At 31.8% G+C, this 25,755-nt stretch overlaps 2 protein-coding genes and 2 long non-coding RNA genes across 4 annotated transcripts; all 4 read left to right on the top strand.

The window, feature by feature from the left end:
* Positions 1-6,119: 6,119 nt before the first annotated feature.
* LOC117923048 lies at positions 6,120-8,881 on the top strand. Its single transcript, XM_034841303.1, has 10 exons — positions 6,120-6,299; positions 6,554-6,667; positions 6,765-7,142; positions 7,482-7,706; positions 7,821-7,940; positions 7,979-8,067; positions 8,178-8,357; positions 8,457-8,532; positions 8,634-8,703; positions 8,862-8,881. The coding sequence occupies exons 1-10, from the start codon at positions 6,126-6,128 to the stop codon at positions 8,879-8,881; spliced, it is 1,446 nt and encodes a 481-aa protein (XP_034697194.1). The 5' UTR covers positions 6,120-6,125.
* Positions 8,508-9,315, top strand: LOC117924187. The gene is made up of 5 exons (XR_004652738.1): positions 8,508-8,560; positions 8,634-8,703; positions 8,862-8,954; positions 9,055-9,152; positions 9,285-9,315. It is a non-coding gene; the product is annotated as an uncharacterized LOC117924187 (long non-coding RNA).
* On the top strand, positions 9,310-10,519 carry LOC117924186. Its single transcript, XR_004652737.1, has 3 exons — positions 9,310-9,376; positions 9,776-9,878; positions 10,473-10,519. It is a non-coding gene; the product is annotated as an uncharacterized LOC117924186 (long non-coding RNA).
* Positions 10,520-14,846: 4,327 nt separating this feature from the next.
* On the top strand, positions 14,847-15,915 carry LOC117922978. The gene is made up of 2 exons (XM_034841222.1): positions 14,847-15,077; positions 15,183-15,915. Exons 1-2 carry the CDS (start codon positions 14,895-14,897, stop codon positions 15,660-15,662), a joined length of 663 nt encoding a protein of 220 aa, XP_034697113.1. The 5' UTR covers positions 14,847-14,894; the 3' UTR covers positions 15,663-15,915.
* The last annotated feature ends 9,840 nt before the right edge of the window (positions 15,916-25,755 follow it).

Below are 25,755 nucleotides of genomic sequence, written 5' to 3'. Positions count from 1 at the left end.
ATAAAAAGTTTTTCAACAATTTTTATTAAGGGATGTAGTGTCTTAGAACTCAATAATTGCTGCCTATGAGCAGAATCATGTGGCTTTCGAATTAAATAAAAAAAAATTTCTTCAGGGGGCGCTGCCCCCTTCAACCCCCGCGAGCTGACCAGGCAGCTCGACCCCCGACATCCCAAGCGAAGTGCAACATTTACTATTAATTTAAGCTTCACAATCTGACATAGGCTTCATTGCTTATGTTACAAAAGATGCTATTCAACTTCATTTTTAAATGGGTTACACAACATGTTATCTAATTAATAATAACGTCATGTTTGGTTCATCTATTCAATAAACTAATTGAGATTTGACACCCCACTTATGACCACAAACTAGAATGGTCACCCCCAACATAAGTAGAACACATGTCAAGGTGCGGCTTAGCTCTACTTTAGCCTTACTTGGGAAATCTACCCAAGTCTAAGCCTAAAAACAAAATGAAAAAAATATCATGATATTATATTAATACAAATTATATGTATCTATATTGATTATCTAATTAATCAAGACTCTAAAAAATGAGTAACTTTGATAAATCATTTTGGGGTTGGAGATGAACCAATTTTAACATGAACTTTATGTAGTGAGTCTTTAATGGATTTAGCCAAGTTTGTGAACTTAGGCCTACAATGTGATGCTTACAAACAATATTTTCCTATTCTCACCATTGCAATTGATATGAATAATTTATAATACATAACTAGATGTAATATTTTAATAAGTATTTATGTTTTAGTTTTAATCAACTATGCATGCATGAAACCTTAGAATTCTCGTTCAAGTATCATTGTGAGACAGAAGTTTCTCTTATTACATACTAAGACAATAAGTTGTCAAAATGTGAAATGTGGGTATATTTAAGCCAGTTTCAAGTTGACAACTACTAAATTTGTCTTCCATGTGATAAAGATCTTTTCTCTGCAAATGATGTTTGAATTGTCCAGTTGGACAGTATAGGAAAACATGATATCTATGAAGTTAATTGCTTGTTCTTAATTCAATTTTTAGAAAATTTGGTAGTCTTTCTTCTTGTTCTCTGGGTGCATATTTGGACAAGGTCACATATTGTGCCTTATCCATTTTGTGTACTTGGAGAACTATAGGGAAATGCTGCCGAAATTTCTTTAAAATGAATTTAAGTATATTGGCAATTGACACATAGGGATTATGTATTCCTATATGGGATAGGAACCACCACCAAATTAAGGATGTTGGAGATGTTAGAATGCCTAAATCATGTATAAATCACTTGCTTCTATTCATTCGAATCTTAGTTCCATTCGTTAATTGTTTTAGTTCATGGTATCATTGTCTCATGTGGTTATGTGTTTTTAAAATTTTCAAACTTGGTGTATTCAATAATATAAGAGAAGACTAAAAGTTAGATCTTGCTTTTCATTCCTATTCATGAATAAAGCAAACATCATGAATGAACTAAGATCCATTTTTTATGCTAATATTGAATAACCTAATATACTAATTATGTTTCTTGTCATATTGCTTATTGTTAGATGACTTGCACATTGTCGTTTTTTGGATTGGTCTAAGTTTTGTGACAATGTGGGAAATTTTAATTTGGTAGATTATATATTTTAAGCCTATTAATAGGATTTTATTAATAACTTTAGTTGTTGGTGGTATCTAGGACTTGTGTTTATTGTACATCAAATGGATCGTTCTTGGATGTCAAAGGATAGGAGATCAAAGGATTATGCAGATGGGGTAGAAAGCTTTATCGCATTTGCATTACAATATTCCACATATAAAAACTCCATTAAATGTCCATGCCTTCAGTGTGGTAATATGATATTCCACACTCCTAAAAAAATTAGAGAACATTTATTCTTCTATGGAATTGATCAGAGTTACCATACATGGTATTGGCATGGAGATGCTGCTCCAAGTGGACCACCAACTAGTAAGGCAGAATGGCATCATACAGTTGAATTTAACGATGTGGATAGTACAATAGAAATGGTTCAAGTTGCATATGATGATCGTAAGAATGACCCAAAATTGTTTGAAACATTACTTGAAGATGCTCAAAAACCTTTATATCCTGGTTGTAGAAACTTTACAAAGTTATCTGCATTGGTCAAATTATACAACCTGAAAGCACGATATGGATGGTCTGATAAAAGCTTTTCAGAGCTTTTAAGTATTCTTGGAGATATGTTGCCTGTAAACAATGAGTTGCCTCTGTCTATGTATGAAGCAAAAAAAACATTGAATACATTGGGAATGGAATATGAGAAAATACATGCATGTCCCAATGATTGCATATTGTATAGAAATGAGTTGAAGGATGCAACTTCTTGTCCTACTTGTGGAACTTCAAGGTGGAAGTTAGATGGAACAGGTACTAAAAAGAGGAAGGAGTCCCTGCAAAAGTAATGTGGTATTTTCCTCCTATTCCAAGATTTAGAAGATTGTTTCAGTCCCAAAAATTGCAAAAGACCTCATATGGCATGCTCAAGAAAGAGAATTTGATGGTAAAATGCGTCATCCATCTGACTCCCCATCATGGAAGCTAGTTGATCACAGATGGCCTGATTTTGCTTCAGAACCTAGAAACCTTAGACTTGCCATTTCAGCAGATGGTATAAATCCTCATAGTTCAATGAGCAGTAGACATAGTTGTTGGCCTATTATAATGGTCATTTACAACCTTCCTCCTTGGTTGTGCATGAAAAGGAAGTTTATGATGCTATCTTTATTAATATCAGGTCCACGACAACCTGGAAATGACATTGATGTTTATTTAGCACCATTATTGGATGACTTAAAAATGTTGTGGGATGTAGGGGTTGAATGTTATGATGTGCATCAGCAAGAGGTCTTTACATTAAGAGCTGTTCTACTATGGACAATCAATGATTTTCCTGCATATGGAAACTTATCTGGTTGTGTAGTTAAAGGATATTTTGCATGTCCCATATGTGGGGAAGATACATACTCTCATAGATTGAAGCATGGGAAAAAGAACTCATATACAGGTCACAGAAGATTTCTTCCTTGCAACCATCCTTTTAGGAAACAAAAGAAGGCATTTAATGGTAAACAAGAGTTTAGCTCACCTCCGCAACCATTGAGTGGAGAGGAAATCCTAAGGAAAATTGATGTCATTTCTAATTCATGGGGAAAAAATAAAAACTCCCGAGGCAAGTTGAATGTCAATACTACAAATTGTTGGAAAAAGAAGTCCATATTCTTTGATCTTGAGTATTGGAAATACCTACATGTTCGTCATAGCTTGGATGTAATGCACATAGAGAAGAATGTTTGTGAAAGCATCATTGGTACCTTACTCAACATTCCAGGTAAGACGAAAGATGGACTTAATTCTCGCCTAGACCTGCTAGAGATGGGCTTAAGGTGTGAATTGGGGCCAAGGTTTGAATCAAATCGAACTTATCTCCCACCTGCATGTTATACGTTATCTAAAGTGGAGAAAAAGTTTTTTGCCAAACTTTATCACAATTAAAGGTTCCTGAAGGTTATTGCTCTAACATGAGAAACCTTGTGTCAATGGAAGACTTGAAGCTTTATGGTCTTAAATCGCATGACTATCATACATTAATGCAACAGTTATTGCCAATGTCATTACGATCCCTTTTGCCAAAGCATGTAAGACATGCTATTTGCAGATTGAGCTTTTTTTTCAATGCTCTGTGTAGCAAAGTGGTTGATGTGTCTGCACTGGATAAGTTACAAAATGATTTGGTGGTGACATTATGCTTGCTTGAGAAGTACTTTCCACCTTCCTTCTTTGATATCATGCTTCATCTTACTGTACATCTTGTAAGGGAGGTGAGACTTTGTGGACCAGTTTACCTAAGGTGGATGTACCCATTTGAAAGATTCATGAAAGTTTTGAAAGGGTATGTACGAAACCGTAATCGGCCCGAAGGTTGTATCGCTGAATGCTATATTGCAGAGGAAGCTATTGAATTTTGTACAGAGTATTTATCAAATGTAGATGCGATTGGGATTCCTATTAGTGCAAACATTGACCAAAAAGTTGGGGCACCAATACCTGGAGGTCAAGTTGTGACAATTGATTCCAATTTGTGGTTACATGCACATCATTATGTTTTAGAGAATACAACTATTGTTCAACCTTATATTGAGTAAGAACCACTAACACTTAATATTTGTGTCTGATACTTAAAATAACTTTAAGACATTAACTTTGAATTTCTTATAAATAATTACATAGAGAGCACATGGAATGGTTGAAATTGAAAAATCCTCGTCAATCAAAAAGACAAAAGTGGCTCCAGGATGAACACCTGCGGACTTTTACTTATTGGTTGAGAAAAAAGGTATTGGAATGGTGTTAAAATGTGAAGTATTCTTTTTACTAATGTTTAACATGCATAATAACTATTATTTATAATTACAGATTGAAGCTGCAATTGGTAATAATGAACCTATATCTGAAACCCTTAAGTGGATAGCTCATGGTCCTAGCCATTATGTCTCTAAATATCATGGATATGTCATTAATGGGTGTCGATACCATACCAAGGAACGAGATGACTTACGAGCTACCCAAAATAGTGGAGTTAGTATTGTAGCTTCAACAATGCAAATCGCAAGTGCAAAGGATCAAAATCCAGTGTTTGGTGAGCTTTGTTTCTATGGCATTATTACCGAGATCTGGACCTTGATTATACCATGTTTAGGATACCGGTTTTCAAGTGTGATTGGGTTGATAATAAAAATGGCATAAAAGTTGATGATCTTGGCTTTACATTAGTTGACTTTAGCAAAATTGCTCATAAATCAGATCCTTTCATTTTGGCATCCCAAGCTAAGCAAGTATTTTATGTGCAAGACCAACTTGATCCAAGATGGTCGGTTGTTTTGTCAACTCCTCAAAAAGATTTCTTGGATATGGAAGGAGGTGAAGACTTTGTTGACAATTCGATTGAACACCATCCCTTTATAGGGGCATTGCCACAAATTGAAGCGTTTGATGTAATGGATGACTCAGATGCAACATGTATGCGAGGCGATTGTGAGGGGATTTGGATTGAGAACAAATCCTCTATGTAGCTGTATTTTAATGCTAATGTATGAATAAAGGCCATGGAATGGGTTGCAACAGCCACAAAACAGGTAATTTTTATCCTTTCTTTATTTTTTTGCACAAAATATTGACCATTCTTTAACATCTCCCAATAACATATTTACTAAAACCTTTTCCCTAAATTGTGCATGGAAGATACTAAATTAGTTATGTTTGTGAGTAAAAAAATTATGAAATTTTTTATTATCAATATGCATGTTGTGTTTTCCAAACTTAATGTAACACAAACCGATAGTCCAAAAGCTTTCATAAGTTCTTATGGACTTGATGAACTTGTTGAAACCACGTGCTCCTTCCATGTTGATTCTTATAGGAAATTCCTACTGCAAATTTAGCTTTCTTATACAAAGGCCCTTGGGTTGCTTAAAATAAATGAAATGTTAAACAAAGCGGGACAAAAAAAAAGTTTAAATGAAGTGTTATCCTTGTTATATGATGAACAATTCTAAAAAGATCTATTGAATTCATGATCTATTACATTTCATTGTGCAATGATTATGGATTTGTTTCTTTGAAAAGTTATGTTTTACAATTATTCTTTGACTAGGTTATATGCAATATAATTTTAACTAATCTTTATCATTTTTTATTTTTTTTGTTACAAGAATGGAGACAAAGGAAGGAGAAAAACCCATAAAAAGGAAGTACAGAGGGATGACACGGAAGCATATGATTATAAAAAACAGAAGCAAGGGGGTTAAGTTGCCGGTTAAGTACAATCTTGATGGCATTTTCATAGGAGAATCAGCAGTTCATCTAACAAGCTACTTAGGCGTGTTAGCACGCACTATGGTGCCAATAAGATATAAAACTTGGCATGTTGTACCTAAACAGTTGAAGGATAAGTTATGGGACAGCATTGAGGTAACCATTTCTTATTTAAATCACTTTGATGCAAAATGTCTATCATTCTTAACCTCTTGAAATTACTAAAGTTTGGTATTAATGTGCAGACTGCTTTTTCATTAAATCATAAAAGCAGAGGAATTGTATGTTAACAATGGGAAAATGCTTTCGGTCCTTTAAGAACTTGCTAACAGTGAAGTACATTCTTCCTTTCGAAGACCAACCGGAGCTCCTCAAAAGACCACCAATTCAATATACTTTTATTGAGGATGAAGATTGGACAATATTTGTCAAAGATAGATTGTCTGACAACTTTAAGGTATAATTAAGACTCTTTACATACCTCTTATTCACATTCATTAATTATAAAATTTTAATTTATAGGAATATCGAGAAATTCAAAAAGAAAGAAGAAAGAGAAACATTTATAATCACCATCTAAGTAGGAAAGGATATGCCGTCTTGAGGAAGAGATGGTAAGTGTAAGCCTATTAATTGCTTTTTATTTATTTTATGCATAATACATAATAGGGTTATATGATAATTATATTATACATTGTCCTATTTTGAAAGATGGTTGCAAGTGGATCAACTGAAACTATTGATCGAAGCATATTGTGGAAGAAAGCAAGGGAAAAAAAGGACGGCACCTTTGATGAAGTGGCCATACCAGTAATTGAGAAAATAGTAAGTGAATATTTTTCAATTTTAATTACATATATTTATAATAAGTTATTTACAATAACAAATTTGCAATTTAACTTTATAATTAATATTTTTTAAGGACAAGCTATTGAAAGAGTCTCAAGAGAATGGTAGAAGTGTTAGTGGAAGTAATGATATACTTGTGGAAGCATTGGGTACTCCTGAGTATAGTGGTCGAGTTAGGGCCAAAGGGAAGCACTACACACCTCGCCAATATTTCAATAGTGCTGCAGATCGTGCTGTCAGGGATTTCATAGCAGCATCTAAAGAAGAACAAAGAATATTTCAGGCAGAAGTGCTAGCAAAACTGTCTCAAGTAGGAGCTGTTATTCCCCAATCTGATGTTAGCAGTTCAAACATGAAGCAAAAACAACTTCTCCTACCAGAAGCAGTAGATAAGCCAATCCGTAAAGTTGAAGATGTGACCCCACCAGAAGCAATAGAACCACAGAAGAAGGTATTTATTCAGTTAAGCTAATTTGATGACAAAGTTTCCTCTAATACGAGAAATAATTTAATTTAATTTTGTTGTTTGAATTGACTTCAAATGTTGGTGGCAACATATATGGTCTTCTTTGATGTGGCAACATATAATAGGATATGTCTAAATTATGGGTTGAGTTATATGCAATGGACTGAAATGTTATCATGCAAGTTTGTTGCAATTGAATGTAAATGAAATTGCATTTATCATTGTAATAGGAGCTATAAGGTGATTGATGATGATAATGCATTTATGTTAGTTTTGTATAAACCCACTAATATTGAAGTGATTATTGTGAATTGAGTTTTGTAGGTTAGAAAATGTGAGCTGGCCATAGGCACCAAGGAAAATATAGTGGCAGGTGGAACAATTATACTTGAATGTGGTCCCAACTATTTAGTAGTTGTTGATGCTCCTTATGATTCAAGTGCACCCCTTCCCATTCCTATTCCTGGACAAACTACTACTGTTGGGGCTGCAATTGGTTACCAAGTTTTGTGGCCAACTGATTTGGTCATCATCCGTACTCCCATCTTAGTAAGTAAATTTAATTACCAAACTTTATAGTGACTTTATATATATATATATATATATATATATATATATATAAACTAGTTAATTTGATTTGTACCATGGTTCTTAATTGTACAGGCATCTAAGAAAGCAAAGAAACAAAAAGTAAATGAAGTTGAAGTCAAATCCAAGGGTGAAAAACCACAAGATATGAAAAATTTTGAGACATTGGTTGGCCTCATGCTGAGTACATCAAGAGCACACCCTATAAACTTCCCAGATGATGTTTTGGTGAGAGTTGCAAGACCTTCATGATGAAAGAAGATATGGAAATGATAATATCATTAAAAGAAGTGTCATCCAATTGTATTTTATACTACATCTGGTAGGGATTTTATAATTTTTGAATGACTTTTCACAAGATTATGAGATAGAAGGTTATTTTCTAATGACCTATAATGATTGTTGATAACTTGTCATGTGGGTTATAATCAGGCATTTGCATAGAAAGTTGATTGATGCAAAGCAGGCCGAACGATATGTTTTTGTCAATCCGGCATTGGTCTCAAAAGCTGGAATGGGAGAGGGAAGCAAGGAAAACAGGTCAAGGGTTATTGCAGATCGACTAAAGAATACAAAGCATGCTGAATATATGCTTATTCCATACAACCCAGAGTAACCTTTTATCCTAAATATCAATATGGTGTTTGTAAGTTAGTTTGTGATGTTTGAATTTGTGGATGCTATATTACAATTTTCATTTCTTTTCTTTAGTTTCCATTGGGTGTTAGTGGCATTGGAGATGAAGAAAATGATTGCATATTACCTTGATCCAATGGCTGTCAACCATGTGATGATCTTAAGGACATAGTTAACATGTAAGTATATATTTTCTCCTATTTTAATACAATTGATAGTGTCTAAATAACATCTTTTTAATTCTTTTTGTAGGGCAATGAGAATCAACCCACCGGAAAAACAGAAAACATCAAAGAGGGAGCCAACTTGGGTGAAAGTGGTTGTAAGTACTTATTGTTTAGATTAAAATATATTGCTTCACCACTTAATTTATGACAAAATTAGAAAATGGATGGTTATTAATATGATCATCAATAAGATGCTAAAGAAGTAAGAACATCATTCTAGTGTTTATTGCAATTGTTGATACTTTTCCTATAGTGCCCAAGACAACCAGGTAGTGTGGAATGTGGGTATTATGTGATGAGATATATGAAGGAAATCATTGCTAATCCAAACCAACTAACATCAAAGGTTTGCACTCAATTCAATTCATATGGTTGGTCATTTTACTATAGCATTTTTTTTTTTGGTCAATTGAACTTAGTGAATTGTATATGTCACTCCAATTCAGTTTTGCGGGAAGAAATCATATAGTGAAATGGAAATTAATGAAGTTCGATCAGATTGGGTTATGTTAGTGACTCAGTTAATCATTACTCATGTTTGAAGGTACCTCTTATAACTTATAGTCTAATACAACTTCATATTCTTTTAAAGATGTAGTCAATATTTGTTAATGTTAATTTTATAATGGATTTATTCACAATGATAATTTGTTAATGTATATCTTTGTACTCCTAGTTGGCAGTGTTTTCAATATGGATCATTTGGGGGTTGCTCTATTATGATTGATGTATAGTTGGCATATTGAGAGGTGAAGCCAAGTAGACATGGTAGGTGTAACAACTTTTGTATATTTCCTCTACAAATTATTATCAGTTAGATTTGGAGAAATCCTACAATAGCATAGCTACAAAAATTCCTGCATGTCCAAGCTCATTTTCGTAGAGCCTTTAGTTTCATTACATGTGCATGAATTAGGAATTTGTCTATTCTCTACAAAAGCATTTTTGGTCTTTAAGATTACTAGCTTTATAAACTTCTTTAATCTAAATTTATAAAGGTCTCCTACTATACTAATGGGCTTAAAGTCTATAATATCTTGTACTTCCATTTTCTTTTACATAAAAAATAGGAAGTTAGTTTAAGACTTCTTACAAATAAGCCTATGGAAGAAGGAAATAGCACCTCTTACTAATTGGTTGTTAAATTGTTTATTATATATTCTTCAGGTTGTACAAAAAGGCATAGGTCATTCTATTAACAACGTCACTACTGCTCTTGATGAAGGACACCCACAAACAATTCAAAATATATCATCAAAAGAATTTTGAGGTAACATGTTGTGGTTATTGTAAGTTTTATGAATCAATTCCATGTTTAGAGATCATTTCATGCAAGTTCCATATTTAGATAATAGATATCCTCATATTATTAAATGTTGATATACTAATACAATAAGAAGAACATAGATATTTTAACACAATTTTATAATTTTACATAAATATGTTAATTTACAATTTTATAATTTTTCGGACTTCTAGTTTTTTTTGTTTTTTTTTTCATTCCTTAGTTCCTTCTCATGCAAAACATCTAATGTCTTGTACAACCTATAAGAAGAATGAGAAGATGTTAATGGTTGAAGTTTCATAAATAAGATAAAAATCATACCAAAATAGTCAATGAGATAAAAACTTTTTTTTTTCTGTTTTTTTTTAAAAAAATAGAATAAGAGTTCTAAAATATTTAGAAATTTGGTGTAATAAAATTATTGGAGTTTGTTGAGTTTGTTTGATATTTTGAAATTTATTGCAATGGAGAAAGATATTTTGGAAATTTAAAAATTGGCATATACACATTTCATTTACAAAGTTGCTTCTTAACTATTTGTTAATACTAATAAATATGTAACCCTCAATTATTTTGCAGATTGAGCATCTAGAAAGTGAGTTACAACCATCCTTTTGCACTTGGAAGAAAAATGATGTAAAACTAGATGTAGTGAAGGTTATGAACAATTCAAAGTTGAAGAAGTTGTAAAATTGTTGGTTTTAGTTGTTGATTATGTATGATGTTTATGGATAAATTGTAATAGTGAAAAAGGAAGACCATATTTGATACTTTTTGTCAATGGAGATTCTTAAATTAAGTTTTCATTATTAATTTAATTGTTGATAGAAAATTATAAAACAGGGCATAATTAGGACATTTTAATTTCTGGGCTATTAAAATTTTATATGAGATAAGATGACGCTTTTTTAAAGCGTCATGCTTTACTTGAATAAACAGAATATGACACTTCTCAAAAGCGTCAAGGTTGATGTTAAAAAAAACATGACATTTTTTTTTAGTGTCAAGGTATAAAATGCTATACGATGACACTTATTATGAGTGTCAATGTTGCTCCTACAAATAAAAAAGCTACAAGATGACACTTATATTGAGTGTCAATGTTGCTTCTACTTATACAATGACACTTTATTAAGTGTCAACGTTGCTCCTACAAATAAAAAGTTATAAGATGACACTTATATTGAGTGTCAATGTTGCTTCTACCTATACAATGACGCTTCATTGAGTGTCAATATTGACATGAATGAAATTATTAACATATGATGACACTTATAAAGCGTCAATGTTTCAAATAATGACACTTACTATGAGTGTCATGGTTGACGTGCAAAAAAGATGACGCTTCTAAAAAGTGTCAACGTATGCGATTTAAAAAGATGACAGTCTAATATATGACGCTTTTAAAAAGCGTCATCTTATATCTATCTTGACACTTAAAAAGCGTCATCTTTTGACATTTTCCTTGTAGTGTACACTATTGTTAGCCACCTTTAAGCTACTTTATGACTAGTTTAACATATTAATTACTCAATTAATTATGTCTCATAATTAAGTAATTAATCAAACCATTAATTGAGTCATTAATCCTTATTAGTACACTTAGGAAATCAATGTTAGACTTTCAATAATCTATATGTCATTATAATTGCAACGAGAAACATAGATAATGCATTGAAAGAATTATTAAATAGAAAAAAAAATGAAATTATTTTAAAAGGTTATAAAATTAAAGTAAAGTCACGTGTGGAACTCAATATGCATATTTATACTTTAGTTTTCATTAGTTAATTATAGTACTAACTATTTTGACAAACAAGATATTTAAATGTACTATTTTGCATTTAGAAGATATATATATATATATATATATATATATATATATATATATATATATATATATATATATATATATATATATATATTAAATTTAATTATATTATATGATTAAAAACAAAGTAAATAAATGAAAATGTCCAAGACAAAAGGGCTAGTTTTTAATTAATTATGAACATAGTAAGAGCAAATATTTCTCATATATAAGATTATAATTATTTTCATTTTACATTTACTACAAGTATAATTACATCATTAATAAATTAACAAGTATAAGCAGTATAATATTAGAAAAAAATTCACTTAAGTGGTGTTTACTTTTTAGCTAAATAGAAAAAATCAAAATATTTAACTTTTTTTATTTAATTAAAAAAAATTTACTTATATCAACCAATATAAATAAAGTGAACTTATTATCTATAAATTCAGTTTAGTTATATAGATTGATATCAACATATTTTGTTTATCACCTAAATACAAAAGAATAAAAATAAAAAAATAAAATATTTTAACATTTTTTATTCAATCAAAAAATGAACATCATCTTAATCAAATTGGAATTAGCTTGAAAATTACAAATTAATTTATAATTATAAAATTAAAATAATTTATCAAAGAAATAATAATTAATCAAACATCATCACAAAAGAATTATTCTTAGTATATGAAAAAATACAAATTTTTTCATAGTTAAATATAAATATCATATTTACATTGAATTAATGTTCACCACAACTCCAAGACCCAATTGTGTTTGACTGAGTCTTGTTCCATTTCTTTTATTTACAAAGTCTTCTCTAATAAATGTTGAAATAAAGCCTATCTTCATTAATGCGAAAATTTTCTCTCTTCAAACTCCAACAGTTGAAATCAAGTCATGTCGCACCGTCATCCCACCCATTTTTGTCATTGGCTGAAAAGGCCGGTGGCAAATGCAATTGGTGGTCCACGTTAAGCTTTAAAATTTAAATAAATAAATATGGTATAAATTTGAGAAATTTTTTTAAAACCTGAACATATTCAAATATTATCATGTCCTATTCCATCCCTATTAGATGTAAAATTAATTTAAATTATTATTTTTATTTTTAATGTATATTTATAATAATAATAATAATAATAAAATATATATATTTTTTTAATAAAACAAGTTATAAAAAATTATAATATTTTAATTAATTTAAAAAAAATTAAAATTTTCAAAAGAAAGGTTAAACCAACGGGACAGATCGAGATGAGCATAAGACATTCGCACACCCATAATGTCTCATCCTTCCTGTCTCATTTAAAATTTTTAATAAAAAAAATGAAAATTATTTTAAATAGACCAAATAGGGTTAAAATATAGTTAAATTATTTTGAATTGACTGGACTGGAGTTAAAATAGAGCGTGAGAGAAATGGAAATTATTTTGAATGGTCGGAATAAAGTTAAGGTAGAATTAACTTGTACGCAATCCATCGGATCACCATCCCTATCAACCACCAACTGTTGTAAAATATTTAATATTTTATACAAATTTGATTGATTTTTTACTTAATTTTAATTATACTCCATCATTAATCATATTTAAATGTGTATATTTATGGTAAGAAAATGCTGAGCCTTCCGAATGCTTAAGTAATAAATATTTAATAAATGTGTATATATGAATTGGGAAATATAGGAGTATTAAGTATGGCAAAGAAAAGGCCAAGCGGGTCAAAGGTGGCAGATTAATAAGGAGAGAGAAAGCAAACAGGCCCAATAATTGAGGAAGGAGGAAGAGTCCAAACGAGGCGCAGCAGTTTTTCCAAGTCTGAAAGCTTTTAATACAAAAGGATATGAAAGCATTAAATGCTCCCATTAATGGCTTGTGTTTTTTTCTTTTCTTTTACTCCTCGATCCTCTTCTAATTGCAAACGTCTCTCTTAAACACCAACCACACCCACCTCCTCTTAATTGAAGCCGGTGAAAGGTCTATTTTCTTATTTTTCTTCTTTTTACCTACCTAAATTATTAATTTTACCAAATCATTTAAATCTACTCTATATTCCTTCCTACTAACTCCCAACAATTAAATAAATAAATAAATTATTAAGCTTGAAAACAATTCAATTATTGCCAAGAGTTTTGAACCCTTAAAAAAGTCAAAGTAGGGTGTAAGTCAAATCGAAAAACCTAAACCAATCAAAACGGTTTAATTTTCAAAATAAAAAAGATCTCTGAATTTTGAAAACCGAATTTATTAATTTAATTTTTGATTTTTTTTATCTTAATAGATAAAAATGATATTCTAAAACTTATATATAATTATTTGATATTTGATAAAAAAAAATTTATATTAGATTTTATTAAAATAACTCATTATTTTTATATTATGGTAAAATTAATTTTAAATGTATTTAATATATTTTTAACACCAAATACAAGTTAATTTCTATTAATTTTAAAAATAAATTAGATTTAAGACTTAATATAGACTCGAAATAATGGAATTTGGGTTAAAAACAAATACAAATCTATATCAAAGTTTAAAACTAAAAAAATATTATTAAATTAGGTCAAAATTGATTCACGAAAATCAAATCAAACCGTCCTCAAAACGCTTGATTTGATTGGTTTTGATTTTTTCAATATAAATTTGATTGATTTAGTTTTTATCAGATATAAAATCAATTATTTTGATTCAGTAAATACCGAATTAACCTTATTTACACCTAAAGGTTGATGAGAACATATTTAAACATCAAATACACATGTTCAACTTTTAAGGTACTTGTACGGAATTTTAAAAGGCTTCGTCAAATACGACATTACAAACCAAATTTTAATTAAAACAAATTAAAATTATCCTTATCTTTAATAAAAAGATTTAAAAAATATAATTCTCAAAATATGACTCATTAATTGTACTTTCAACTATTCAAGTGGATTCTCAAATTTCCAAGACCAGACTCATAAAAGATTATACACGTGGATTATATGACACCAACCATAGCGTATAATAGAGGGTCCAATTTCAATGAACTAATAATTACATATATATATATATATATATATATATATATGATATAAGCGCTGCACATAATCTGTATATATAGATTGGGATTGCATTTACTGATCCTGATAATTGAATATATATTTATATAAGGTCATTACATCTCTGTGCATTGGTTGGTGCCGATGGCAGCAGAAGTCGGTTCTCTGCTTCGCATCCTCAACGCCCGCAAAGAAGAAAAACTCAGAAACGAGGCCACCGTCCTCATCACCAGAGACTTGCTCGGCTCCTGTTCCAAGGCCGCATCCGCCGATCTGGATCTCGATTTGCAAGTCCCTACCGGCTGGGAAAAACGCCTCGATTTGAAGGTCTATTTTCCGGATTATTTTTCACAGATCTGCTTCTCTTTGTTGTTTCTCTACCGTCAATTTGAATTTGTTTTGTGATGAATGGAATTGTTTGTTTGTTTGCAGTCAGGGAAAGTGTATGTGCAGAGGTGTAAATCTCCAAGCCCTAAATCCTGGAGTGAAGAACCAGCGCTTCGAGATTTGAATGTTCCGCCGCTGAATCTATTGGAGGACAGTTGCCTCGAACTGAAGCTGCTCCCTTCCAGCCACTATCAGAGTGTCTGCACTCTCGACAAGGTCAAATCCGCTCTGGAGAGAGCAGAGAAAGAGGCCTCGAAGAAGCGGTCCTCGCCTCCGATGTCGCTTTCTTCGTCGTTGACGACCAGAGAAGAGGGAGATGATGAAGAAGAGAAGCGGTCGTGGTCGTTGTCTTCGACTTCCACGTCGCCGGCGTCATCGTCGGGGATGTTTGCAGCGGGATGTCCAGTGTGCCTGCTGTACGTGATGACATATAGGAAAAACCCAAAGTGCCCTCGCTGCGACTCCATTGTTCCGTCTCCATCTGCTTTTAAGAAACCCCGAATTGATTTAAACGCATCGTTTTGATGTTTCACAGCTACATGCAACTTTTTCCCAATATTTTAGGATGGAAGGCACACTGCTATTTTATGTAATTTTTTCCTTCCTTTTTTATCTTTCCATAAGATTAGGTTTTTTCTTTACTAAAAATCGTATTTAGTGGTAGGAGCCCTTTCTCTTCTGTAAATAGAAAAAAATGTCATTGAAATATTGAATTCGCATAATCTCTGTAATGTATTTAATATAGAAATCAGATATTCAGGGATTTTATTTTATTATATTTGTTTGGCGTGGTCTTTTTTCTAATATTTGAAGTTGTGATTTAAATCTGAATATAGCATGATAGAACTCAAGGGCATTAAATGGTTAGGTTGTTTGATTTTTATTGGACTCTCAATAAAATGTTTATTTTTATCAATGACTCAATACATGTTAAAAACATTTATAAAATTAATATTGAAACATGAGAATTTATGTTCATGATAAACGTTTATATTGATTATGTTTGTAATTAGTTAGAAAATTGATAATTAAATAATAATATGGATTTTTAATTAAGTCTGGTTGTTGAGAAAATATTAAGGGCTTTAAAAATAATTTTTAAAACAAGTTTAAAAAAATATGAATTTATTCTTTTTTTTTTATTTTTTAAAAATCATTGAAAACAACTCCTATTTATTTTCTAAAAATTATTTTCTATTTCAATTAATTTTTAAAAATTGCTTTCAAAGAATAACAATCATATAGTAGTAAAATCATTTTTTATTTTTAAAAATGAGAAACTATTTTTAAATAGGATCTTAATTTTTTGCCTAATTGTTACTCCACCATTTTAATACTAATACTATCACCATCTTGTTGGAAGAGTAAGGTCACAGGAGAGTGGGAGAGGCCGAATGCATTGTACGACACGTTACTGATGCATTTGACAGAGAGCAGTGATGATCGAACAACTCTTTCTCCTTTATGTTCCCTGTTTCTTTAATATTTCGTTGTTTTTTACATGGGTGGAGTTGTTATTAGGTGACCTACCTGTCACAATATCATTTTTTGGAGTTGTTATTAGGTGACCCACCTGTCACAATATCATTTTTGAAGAGTATTGTCGGTGTTTAGTTTTGGGGCCCAGCTTAAGTTGGGTTCATTCATGGGGCTTCCCCGACGAATTGTCAAACATTTTCTCACGTATCTTTCGAAGAGTTCATAACTCATTTCCATCCGAAAGTGACTTTAAAGGACATGGATACTCCCATTTTAATTAAATATGGTAGAGATGCTTGGGATTCATGTTTTATAGTCATGGAAGAGTATCGGCACCTTTGACTTGACAATATGACAACAAGGCCTCATGGTAAGGTAAAAACTGAGGCTTACAATGGTTCATATGAGGGCTTGGTCGTGGCTAGAGGTGTAACAAACATTGTTAGCATGCGAGGGAAGCACACAACATATGCCACGACTCGACTTGGCCAAAATTCAAGTGTGGAATTTTGGGATGTAAAGGAAGCCTTGAGATGAGATTTTAAATGGAATTTTGATTTTTCAAAATTTTCATATTTTTAGAAAAATCATTGTGCCTCCTTAAACACCTATTATGCCTCCTCTATGGACTTTGAAAATGGTTTAAAATGCTCTCCTAGTGGGGGGTGCATGACTCAAAGGTGGTAAGGATGACTCTAATTTGGCTACACTAAAGGCACAACATGAGGGGCATCGAACATGAGTAAGACACATGAATGGTTTTGCTAGCACACACACATAGGTGATGCCATGGGGTGTGGTGTAGCCTATGAGCTCAACGATAAGGGTGTGACTATGACACACATATGAGCATGGTTGCCTTCGGTTGGATTAATCAGTGGGGTGGCGCACATGTGAGCTAACATAGCAATACATGAGCTAAGAGAGATCTTAACAACAAAGCATATTGCAAATATTTTGGCCAAGAGAGGGCTTGCCCCACATATGGGTTGTCTGAACATGCAACTAATGGGCTAAACACACGGAAAAGCTAACTAACGCTTAAGTGGGTTGATGCTTTTGGGCTCGACAACAAAGCATGGCTTGACACATGCGTAAGATAAGGGGGACTCTTGAGTATTGGAGCCAGTCTAAGTAAGGAAGACACCTTATCACATGAGATAGGCGGCTTCAATCAAGTTAATCATTAGTTGGCAAGTAGACCAAGTCAATCATCAAGTGGCAAGCAATGGGCTAATTGGTTATTCCTAATATGATGTCATGGGTTGTTGAGCTAGAGAGCAGATGCAATTGATCAGGTTGCACACACTACATATGGCTAAGAGGTGGTAGTAGTAGAGGGGCTTTGAATAAGTCACGGGACACATGAAAAATGGATAAAGCAATGAGCTGACTAAAGATATTTAAATTCAACTAGAGTTGTTCTTATGAATGTGCTATGTAGTTGGTTGATGAAGCCTAGTAATAGATGTGTCTACCAGCTATTCAAAGCAATGAACTCACCAAAGTGAATGTGGGAGTCTTGCTTAAGAGAATAGGCTGAAAATTCTTGTGAACTTCGTGAAGTAATACAAGTTAGGGAAAGGGTCACCCTATAACCTTGTTCCCTTGTTTCGTTTTCCTTGTTGCTTTCCTTGTACATTCTCATATCGGAGAATGTAGGATGGCTTAGAGGGCATCTAAGAATCGAATATCTCAATAAATTAAAGGGACAAATTCATAGGTGTGACAAAGGGGACATCTACATGGGAAGGTTCTTCTTAGCCTAAAAAGAAGCCTAAAATGGGGTCTTTTGCTTCATTGTTGAAGTCTAATATTCAAGATAAGATATAATCATCTATAACCATCTCACCTCAAGAGTCTACTCCAAGGTATCCCCTTTGAGGGATCATGTTGCCTCCTCCATAGAAATTCGTTAAATCATCTCTTCTCTTAAGGGCTCTTCTTTGTCCTCCACTTATCAAGCTTGATCAAGGTCTTCATCAAACACTCTTTCTACCATGCTAAAGGCGTTGGTACAAGAGTCCTTCAAAAGTGTGCTTGGAGGGGTGTTCATTACCATGTGTAAATCTTTATCCTAGAAGGGGAAATTGTTTCTACAAGGTCTTCGTTAGACTCTCTAGTCAATGGCAGTGATTGACAATCTAAGGCTCGTTGGGAAGCCTTTGCCTCCTTTAGTTGGGCTAATTATGATAGGGGAGGAGATTGATCTTGTTTCTCAAGATCCTTCTAAGACCATCTGTGGGTTGGACAACTAGAACATTCTTAACATTTTTTATTTTGAAGAATGACAACTAGTGGAGTTAGTCGCTTTGACACTTCTACTCCTCCTATAGTTTACTAGTCCTTTTCTCATCCTTGGGCTCAAAGTCAAAACAATGATATTGGTTTAGTTTTTGAGCAATAATTCATGCAAAAATTTAAAATCCAATTTTCTTGAAAATTAGAAAAAAAAAAAAAAAAAAAGTGGATAAGTTATATTCATTTTGTTCTTCAAAGCTTAATTTGCTAACGTAGATTAAAATAATTTCTAATCAAAATTATGCAAAATTAATATATTTTAATTTTTTAAGACATGAATTATTCAAAATTTGTAAAATGTATTTGGTATGATTTTATGTTGAAAGTTAGCTTGATTATTAACAAAGTAAAGGTTAAAAAAAATGAAATGAGAAAAAGTGATTTTTTTTTTCTATTAAGATAAAAAAATTTTTAAAAAAAAAACTTTTTTTATTAGGATGAAATTGTACAATTTTAAAAAAATAACTCTAAAAGTGGCTTAAATATTAAAGTATGTTGCAAGGACTTAAGTAAAAAAGAAACCAAAAAACCAAAAAGAAAAAAAAAAAGAAAAAAAAAAGAAAAAAAAGAAAAAAAGAAACAAATTACACCCCCTAAGTATGGATGTTATTTTCATTACAAATCCACACTTATCTCAATTAGTAAGTTCCAACTTGAGATAGAGTATTGGAATAAATCTATCATGCTAGATTTTTGAGTACTTTCTTCTTCCCTTTTATAGTTATGTCACTATCTTTCATCCTTATGGTGCATTAAATAGGTAAAAATAAAAAAATAAAATGGGAATAAGAATAGTAATATATACGACATAGATGTCAGTTCATGTAATGACACCTTGCATCCATGAGCTAGCATGAGGTGATGTACATGATGAACACAAGTTGACAAATGCTAAGGGGTGTGTTATTGCAAGGAGACAAGTGCTATGAGTGCTAGGTGGTACCAAACTGATGACTTGAGAGTGATAGCACATAGGCATGCAGGCGTACAATGTACCAAGTTGGTGGCTCAACTCGGTAAAAGTTCAAGTCAGTGAGTTAAGATTTTTATTTCATAAGGAATACCTTGAGAATATGTCTATGGAAGTGTTCATGGGTGGCAACAATTATGCTACACCAAGAGCATGACAGAAGGCCTCAAACATGAGCAAAGTGTGATGGTGAGTTTTGCTAGCATGCATGCATGGGTGTAATGTCATAAGTGTGGTGCAATCCATAGGTGTCATGCCTAACGGGAGGATTGTAACATATAATATGAGCTATGCATGCCTCGAATAATGGAGAGAATTATCAAGTTCAGCAGCTATGAGCCAATAATGCAATGCATGTAAGCATGGGATAAGAAGAGGGCTTAGTGCATAAAAGAAAGAAACTTTCAATTATGCATGTGAGCCACTTATATGCCATGTTGCCCTTATGTACTAAGCCCTCTTCATGTAATTACACATGGATCGCTTACATAAGTGAGTACAAGTTTGGGAGAGAGGGAGAGGGGGGGGGGGGGTGGGTGGGTTCCCTTTAAGTGTGTGTCTTGTATGTTCTTTTCATTATGCATCTCGTGGGGGTTAAAAAAAGGTTGGCATAAAGGGTTGTAAAGCATTTCACAAAACCAACAATTTGAAATTAAGGGTTTATTTAATAATTGTTTTCCAAAACAATTTTAAGAATAGTTTTTTAAAACAGTTTTTAAAAATTGTTCGTAGAACAAAAGTCTGATTAAAAATTAAAACGATTTTAACTTATTTTAAATATGTTTTAAAAATAATTTTTATATTCAATATTCTATTTTTAATTATTTTACATGTCTTAAAAGAATTTTTAAAAACCAAGTGAAAATAATAAAAAATAAGTAAAAGATGTATTTTATGTTATTAATAATAGAAAATAAAAAGAAAAATTTTATTGTCAAAAATGTTTTTTGTGTTTTTTATTCTAAAAAACAAAAAATTATTTTAAAAAACAGTTGTCAAATAGACGTCATAAGAGTGAAACGAAAATCCTTATTAAAAAGGTGGGGTACAATTTTCATAAGAATGAAATTTTTATTCTCTAATAATAGTCTAAAATCCTATTGTGGTGGAATGGATTCACGGCTGCCCCCTTTGCTACAACTTGAGTTCCCAAGTTGGCGAGTAATGGTCCCAAGTCTTTCTGTTTCCAAGTCTTCGTTAATTGATTTATATGTTCCAAAAGCACCTTTAAATAATAAAAGAAATATCTCTCAATATATAAGTAACAAAAACAAATCTCTTTACTGATAAGAATAACTGAGTTAAAGAAAAAAATATATACATCTTCTTTTTTTTTTCAATTTTTTTTTTCTAATTAATTACAATATTAGAAAAATTAGAAAAAAAAAATAGGGAAGATAAATGTATTAAATTCTTTCCTCTTACTTGTACATAGAGCAATGAAGGGAAGAAATTAATTTTTCCAAACATGGACTTTCAACTTTATAGGTGATTTTGATACTATATTTGGTTCTCAAATTTGAAAGAAAGAAAACATTAGGAATATTTTTCTTGTATGATTGTTTTACAAAAAAATTGAGAGAAAATTGAAATAATGAGGAACTTATTTTTTTTTCAAAGTTTCCTCATATTTTATTTAAGCAAAATCGAAAAAAAAAATCTCTTAGCATTTTCTTTCACCATTTTTTTACCCTATGTTTCTTGTTTTGGAAAATTTATAGAAAAAATATGTTTTTATATGTTTTAAAAAGTAAAAGGAAAGAAAAAAATAAAAAAAATAGATTTAAAATTAATAAATTATTTTTATATGTTTATATATATATGTATTATAAAAATGTTGTATTATAGAGTTATAAACCTGATAAATCATATGATGTTTAAATTTACATTTTCTTCTTTTAAAAATATAAATACATATTGTGGCTTGTAGTATTGAAAGGTGCTTTTCTTAGTAATAATTAATTAGTTGGTAGAAGGAGACAGAGTTGGTCCATTGCCTTGTACTTGTCATCATTAATAATGACACTAAGAAAAATCAAATTAAATGCCAAAAGTATTCGGCCACCATAAATCACAGTCCAGTTAAACTTTTGCCCAAAATTTTGCATTTATCATTGGATTGAAGTGTTTGCAAAGTGAAACAGCTTTTGTGGCCATTTTGTGGCCTTTTTTTCTTACTAATTATGGGAAACTTAAAAAAATTGAAAAAAAAAATTATGTTTATAAACAATTTTCAAATATAAAGTAGTTTATGCTAAAGAGTAGCACATGGGCATTAGTTTTAAGTTGAATTCAATAGAAATGAACGGAATGTTTGATCATGTATTTGAAATTTATTTTAAAAACTATTTTAAAGTAAAAAATAAAAAATAGTTTTTAAAAACAAGTTTCATAAAACATGGTTAAATAGACCCATGTTTTCCTTTTATTTTTAAAAATGAGTGAAAATAATTTTTATTTACTCCCTAAAAATGATTTTTTATTTCACTTGATTTTTAAATATTGTTTTCAAATAACAATGATTAAATAATATTGTTAAAAAAATTTAAAAATAATTTTCTATTTTTAAAAAGAAATCACATGATCAACAGACTTGAAATTGTGCTTAAAATGCAGCTATAAGTCCCAAAATTTGTTTGTCATAGTAGGACAAATCTTATATTTCCCAAGAATATTTTGGAACACTTAGTTCTACTTTCTTTTTAATAAATTTATTAAATATGTTCAAAATAAGTTTATCCATTTAGTCCAATTAGAACCCTTAAACATGTTCTCACACTCTCCAATGCAATTTCTTCGGATTTTAAAAAATTAGAAAGGCTCCTATTCTTCTTCAAATACAAGAAATTGTTATTTAATTAAAATCTTTTAAAATATTTAAATTATTTTTAAAATGTAATTTTCCAATAAAAATCCAATCAAACAACAATAATAACTACTTCCATTTCTCATAAATCAAAACCCATTTTAAATATATATATCAAATATGATTAAAATGCAATGAGAATCCTTTATTTTATAAATCTTAAATTGAATAATCAAGTCATAACAAAGTTTTAAGTGAAAGAATCTTAATGACTTAGCATGCACATTCTCACTTCTAATTGATGAACATAATTTTTTTTTATTAAATTAAAAAAGGTAGACTTTAAAGATAATGTGACAATATTAATGACATTGTAACACATTTATTTTTATATATTTGGAATTTATTTGGAAGTACATATTGATATTTATAATTGGTAATATGAATTTGTGTATACCCACCATAATACAAAGTGTTCAACAAATTATGGAAGCTATAGAAGCCTTATATCAACAATTTGGAAGACATTTCCACACCAATAGAAGTGAAACTCCTTAAAACAAGGGATATGGTGTGAAGATTTGCCAACAAGATAAAAAACCACTATCACCCATGATCTTATATCCACAATCCCATGATTTCTAACTAAGAAACATGAGATTAATCTATATAAGTCAAAGGTGGAATCAAGAATGCATATGTAAAATTGTACCAATGGAGTGTTACTATACTTTGGCATCATCTATGAAAATGAAAGAGAGTTTTTTGAAGTATAAACATGTAGTCACACCAATAATCATGTAGTCTTAGAGTCAAGTTTGCTCAGAGGAAGAGGAGGTTGCACCCACTGGTGATCTGATAGCACAATGACACCATTGTCTTGAGAAGTAGTGACTTCACTTTGAATAGAGGATTCAATCCTTGTCTCAAAGGAATAAGGTGTTTGCCCGTGATAATGGGGAACTCGAAGCATGGTTAGTAACATCCAATTCTAAATAAATAATATTTGAAAAGATACTTCTTATGAAAATTTATTAAGCATGCCAAAATACTTCATTTTATAACACTTATTTTGGTAACCTTCTTAATTATAAATTATCTATCATGAATTTCCCAAAATCAACTTATTTACTTTTGAGAAAACAAAGGCTATGCTTAGTTAAGAAAAACACCCAAAAGGGGGGTGGGGGGTGAATTAGGTTTTTAAAATCTTTTCAATCACAACAAATTTAAACAAAATATAAGCAAAGTAAAAAGATAGAGTTTAGAGAATTCAAACTCGGGTTTATAGTGGTTCGACACTTCTTTGCCTACGTCCACTCTCCTCAACCTCCTAACCGAGTGAGGGTTCCACTAACTTGAAGTTTCAACCAAGCTTCCAATCTTCTTACACTTGGATTCCGGCTCCAATGGGCTCTTACACAACCTCTTCAAGATTCAACCCTCTTGAAGACTTTAACACTAAGATTTTTACAAGATATAATCCCTCAACCTAGCTTAAGGATAGCTCAAATACAAGACAAGGCTAGGATGACACACAAGAGTGCACTAAAGGATATGCAAGTGGTGATTTAATGCACTGCGAAAGAAATGAGAGCTTTTTGATCAAGAATAGGTAGGTAGGCTATTGAATGCAAGTGTTCTCTTATCAATAAATGAAGTAGAGCTCTCAATTTATAGGTTTCTAAGCTCGGGAGTCAAAAACAACAAAATTTAACCTCGTCCGGTCGAGCTAGGGGTCGACCGGTTCACTAGTCGTTGGAGCATTTAATGCATGACAGCTAACCGTTGCCTCAATCGGAACTCGACCGGTCCTCGACCGGAACTCGACCGGTCCTCGACCGGTAAGGGAAACAACTTGACCGGGAAGAGAATGCTACTGGGAGAGAGAGAAGGTTTTTGACCTCCCTCGACCGGTCCTCGACCGGTCCTCGACCGGACGAGCACAACCGGTCGACCGGTTCCTCAACCGGTTGAGCCGGTTGGCCATAGCCTCGACCGGTTGAGCCTTTTTGGCCCCGAAAACCTATTTTTTTTATTCCTTTCTTTTCTAACACTTAGGCAAGGTCTTTAGGTAAATTATTAAGCCAATTATAAAACATTTTGCCTAAGGTACATTAGTTAGAAACTCGGGTTTTAATGAAATCGAAGTTTTAAAGAATAAACCGAGTTTCCTAAGATGCTTGAAACGTATGAAAATCCTAAGTGCACTCATGCATTCATCTTACATCAATTTCCTATGATCACAAGTCTTCCAAGCATCTCGATCTTGTATCCATTTGGTCATTTGATGAATTTTCGAGTTTATACCTGAGATTCTTAAACATTTAAACCAATTAGTCATTTAACCATGGTTTGTTATCATCAAAACCCGATTAGGAGAACCCTTGGACTAACAATCTCCCCCTTTTTGATGATGACAAACCTTGGTTATCTAGGAGAGAAAAAATCTCCCCTCAAACCAATCAAACGATTTTTAATAGGAAGCAATGTTGATTACTACCAAAAAGTGCTATTTTGTAGACCTAATTATAATGGTTTTAAGCACCTTTGTGTAGTAATCATATTCATTTAACCCAATTAATTCATTAAGGTCCTTAGTAATTGGTTTTAACCATTTTGTGGCAAGTTTACATGTTTTTATCAGCTTATGAATCAATTCAAGCATGCCAAATGATGGAGGAGCTAATTAGACAAGTTAAAGCAAGGATTTTGGAAGTTTACAGGCTTGAATTTCAAGTGGAAACACGAGCACAAGCAAAGAGAATGCAAAGAGGAAAAACAAGCAAAGAGAGGAAAACAGAGGACAGCAGCTGCAGTCTTCTTTCGCACTTTTGGGGCACTTCCCGAAGTCCATTTTCTACATGCTATATACCATTTCAAAGCTCAGGAAGTCAAGAATCCAATTCTTCAAACCGTGTACAATTTGGAGCTGAAATGAGGAAGATATGGCCTTCGGAAGACAACTGCATCAAACCTTGCGGGAATTTCGCAAGGGGATTTTCCTCACGATGCGAAATTTTGCCATTTCGCAACATTGCGAAATTTTCGCAAGGAGAAAT

Source organism: Vitis riparia, chromosome 10, assembly GCF_004353265.1.
Source record: "Vitis riparia cultivar Riparia Gloire de Montpellier isolate 1030 chromosome 10, EGFV_Vit.rip_1.0, whole genome shotgun sequence".
Taxonomy (NCBI): domain Eukaryota; kingdom Viridiplantae; phylum Streptophyta; class Magnoliopsida; order Vitales; family Vitaceae; genus Vitis; species Vitis riparia.
Note: the sequence above shows the minus strand (reverse complement) of the source record. Positions and strands in the feature narration are given on the sequence as shown.